The 3130-nt window shown below is 35.0% G+C and overlaps 1 protein-coding gene across 2 annotated transcripts in view; it reads right to left on the reverse strand.

The window, feature by feature from the left end:
* Positions 1 to 245: 245 nt before the first annotated feature.
* The window catches only part of CUNH17orf75 (chromosome unknown C17orf75 homolog), a 10614-nt gene continuing 7729 nt past the window's right edge, over positions 246 to 3130 (reverse strand). For both annotated transcript variants that reach the window (XM_023763511.1, XM_023763512.1), the window contains one exon: positions 246 to 2502. In XM_023763511.1, coding sequence (XP_023619279.1) covers positions 2287 to 2502 — 216 coding nt within the window. In that variant the 3' untranslated portion in view covers positions 246 to 2286. The remainder of the gene's footprint in view (positions 2503 to 3130) is intronic.

Here is a 3130-nt window from a genome sequence, read left to right on the forward strand (position 1 = left end):
CAATTATAATTTCCCCATAAACTTTTTGTGAGTTAATAAAAATGTCAGGCCTGAGAGAATCGAGCTCATTAAATAAAAATGACTATGTTGGTGAGAAGCTAAGTTGTTTTATTATTATTATTATTATTATTACAAATATAATTACAACAGAAAAAGAAAGAAAAAAATAATTACAGATAAACTGAAACCATTTTTGATATGACATACATTTCCTGTGTGTATGTGGCACACAAATAATACATAAATGTATTCCATCCTGAACAAATCCTTTTTAAAACTTTAAAAATTAATACATTAGCTTATTAAGATTTGAATACAGTACCGGTTTCTGGTCATGAGTTCTTTGAGTTTCTTTTCATGGCCAACAAGACATTCAATTCTATGTCACCATTTTCCTTGTCTACAGTAGTGATATACAGTTTGTTACAGACGTTTAAAATAAGACTATTGTAAAAAAATAAATAAAATAAGACTATTGTATACAACTGTGTAATGTAGTGAGCCCACATCACAAATTATATATAAAAGTACACATAGACCTGGGCCGGTGTGCTAAGTGATTAGAGCCCCCCAAAAGGGTCGCAGATTCGATTCCTGGTCAAAGGCAGGTCCCTGGGTTGCAGGTTCAATCCCCAGCTCTGGGGCATGTGCGGGAGATACAAATCATCTTAATGTTTCTCACATCGATGTTTCTTTCCCTCTCCCCCTCCCTCCTTTCCTTCCTTCCACTGTCTGTAGAAATCAATGGAAAAAATATCCTCGGGTGAGAATTAACAACAAAAAAGTAATATAAAGAATATATACTTATACCTTGGCTATTCTTAAGTGACTTGAAGCAGACAATACATTTACTTTTAAATGCCATTTACAGCATGAATTCTTGAATGACATGTGAATTTGAAAATGAAAAATGTTTTCCAGACTCAAAATGTTGATAATTTCCTAGTGGACAACCAAGTACATTAGAATAAGTTGGGTTCCAGGGAAGTGCCATAAAATTGCTTACTTCCCATAGTCATTCTGAATTTAATGCTATAAAAATGCTTAGATTTTTTTTTTTCTGCACTGCCTACAATCCAAGTTATTAAAGTTTAAAACCATATGAAAGTCTTTATGAAGATCCTGAATTGTATTTCTCATTAAAAGAAAAGAAATGGCTGGGTGAGTCATGTCCCTCGACTTCTGTAGAAGACTAAGCAGGCCAATGTCAGTCATTTTGAAAGTTAACACTCAGCACTTAATGTGAATTTATATGAGTTTAGGAGACGATTTTTACGAACTTGTGTCCCTCCAAGCATCCTGAGGGCAGTGAGAACACAAGACTTCCGATCATCTAAACAAAAATCATTATCAAATGGATTTATTAAAGAGCTACGCAGAACAAAGGGCAATGTGTGTAGCTACAATTGGCTTCCATGGGAATTAGAAATGATTCTAGCTGAGGGCATTTTTAACTGATTCAGAGTAAAACAATGAGGCTTGAAAACAAACTACAAAAAACTAAAAATCAGTGGGTAACTCTGATATGAAGAATCTGTGTTCTTTATGTTATAGTTTGCATGTAAAATGTATGTACATTGTTTCTTTGTTAACACTCTGTTTAAAAACTTCAGCATTTTCATATGTAAGAAAAAAGAAAATACAGGCTCTTGGCTAATACCTGTGAACAAATGAAAAGTGATGGGGGCCACCTCTCCAGTAGCTTTCCATCAGAGATAATGTTTGATCTTGAAGCTAGTGCATCTGTTTTTAAAGCTCGTTTAATTTTTTACACACTTAAAATTTATTTGCATATCGACTTAAAAGCTGCCTTCATCGTCCATGCCATTATCAATCAGACAAAAAACTATCAAGCACCCACTGAATGCACAGATTTCTTTGAAACAGTGTCATGGTGCTAATCTGTCCTAAGACAAGGCGTACATTTTGAGAAAAGTATTATGATTTTTCTGAGAGCAAAGGTTGCTAAATACTGCAGCACACTCCTGAGAAAAGCACAAAATCACCTCTGACGTTTTTTAAGCAACAACTCCCTGAAGTCTAGAATTTATGGGACCAGCAATGTACTAAAAGTTCACAACTCTCAACACACATCTATCTAGGATTCAATGAAGACATTCCTCAGATTTTCATGTCGAATTATGTTAAATTTTAAAAATACAAAATGAAAAAACACAATGCATTTCAAATCATCTTAAATAGCAATCCTATGACAATTTATAACAACTGTAATTTCAAACACCAACGCTGGAATATGCTTCACAATCCAGTTATCTCAAAATGCGATCAAAAACTTTGGGCAGGAGCTTCTTTCATAAATTCTTCGAGGACGGCTACCACATTTTTGGTTTCGGGCATTTCTTCATGTTCCACTTTAACGATCTTCAAAAGGATATCTCCACTACCACAGTTTTTTAGGAACATGTAACATTTAAACAAAGCATAATGATTCATTTCTGCCTGTCGGATAAATCTCTTCAAATTATTTGTGTCTTGTATGGCCTAGAAAAAGATTACCCAGTTAAATATGTGTTTCATGAGATAAAAATGATGCCTAAAAACACTTCATATCCATCCAGCTGAAAACATTTCATATGTTGCAGAGATGTTTACTTTTTATTTTAAATATTCCCATCATTGTTATCACTAAAATGCTGTACCCTTGGTACAACAAAATCTCTTATACTCGTATAAAGTAAAAATAGTTTTTAAATCTTCTAAAAATACTTTTAAAAGGTGACAACACTCCTCCCAACAAGAATTTTGAACCCTTAGGCACTAAGCCACTTTTTTTGTGCTTTCCAATTATATGTCACAAATTATAAGGTTGATAATAACTGAGATATAAGCAAGCATTCAATCCAGTTAACTGGAAATGCAATGGTATGTATGTAGAAGCCACTGAAAACATAAAGTAAATGCCTTCTGCCGAAACCGGTTTGGCTCAGTGGATAGAGCGTCGGCCTGCGGACCGAAAGGTCTCAGGTTCGATTCCGGTCAAGGGCATGTACCTGGGTTGCGGGCACATCCCCAGTGGGAGATGTGCAGGAGGCAGCTGATGGATGTTTCTCTCTCATCGATGTTTCTAACTCTCTATCTCTCTCCCTTCCTCTCTGTAGAAATCAATGGA

Source organism: Myotis lucifugus, unplaced genomic scaffold (assembly GCF_000147115.1).
Source record: "Myotis lucifugus unplaced genomic scaffold, Myoluc2.0 scaffold_287, whole genome shotgun sequence".
In the NCBI taxonomy this organism is placed as follows: domain Eukaryota; kingdom Metazoa; phylum Chordata; class Mammalia; order Chiroptera; family Vespertilionidae; genus Myotis; species Myotis lucifugus.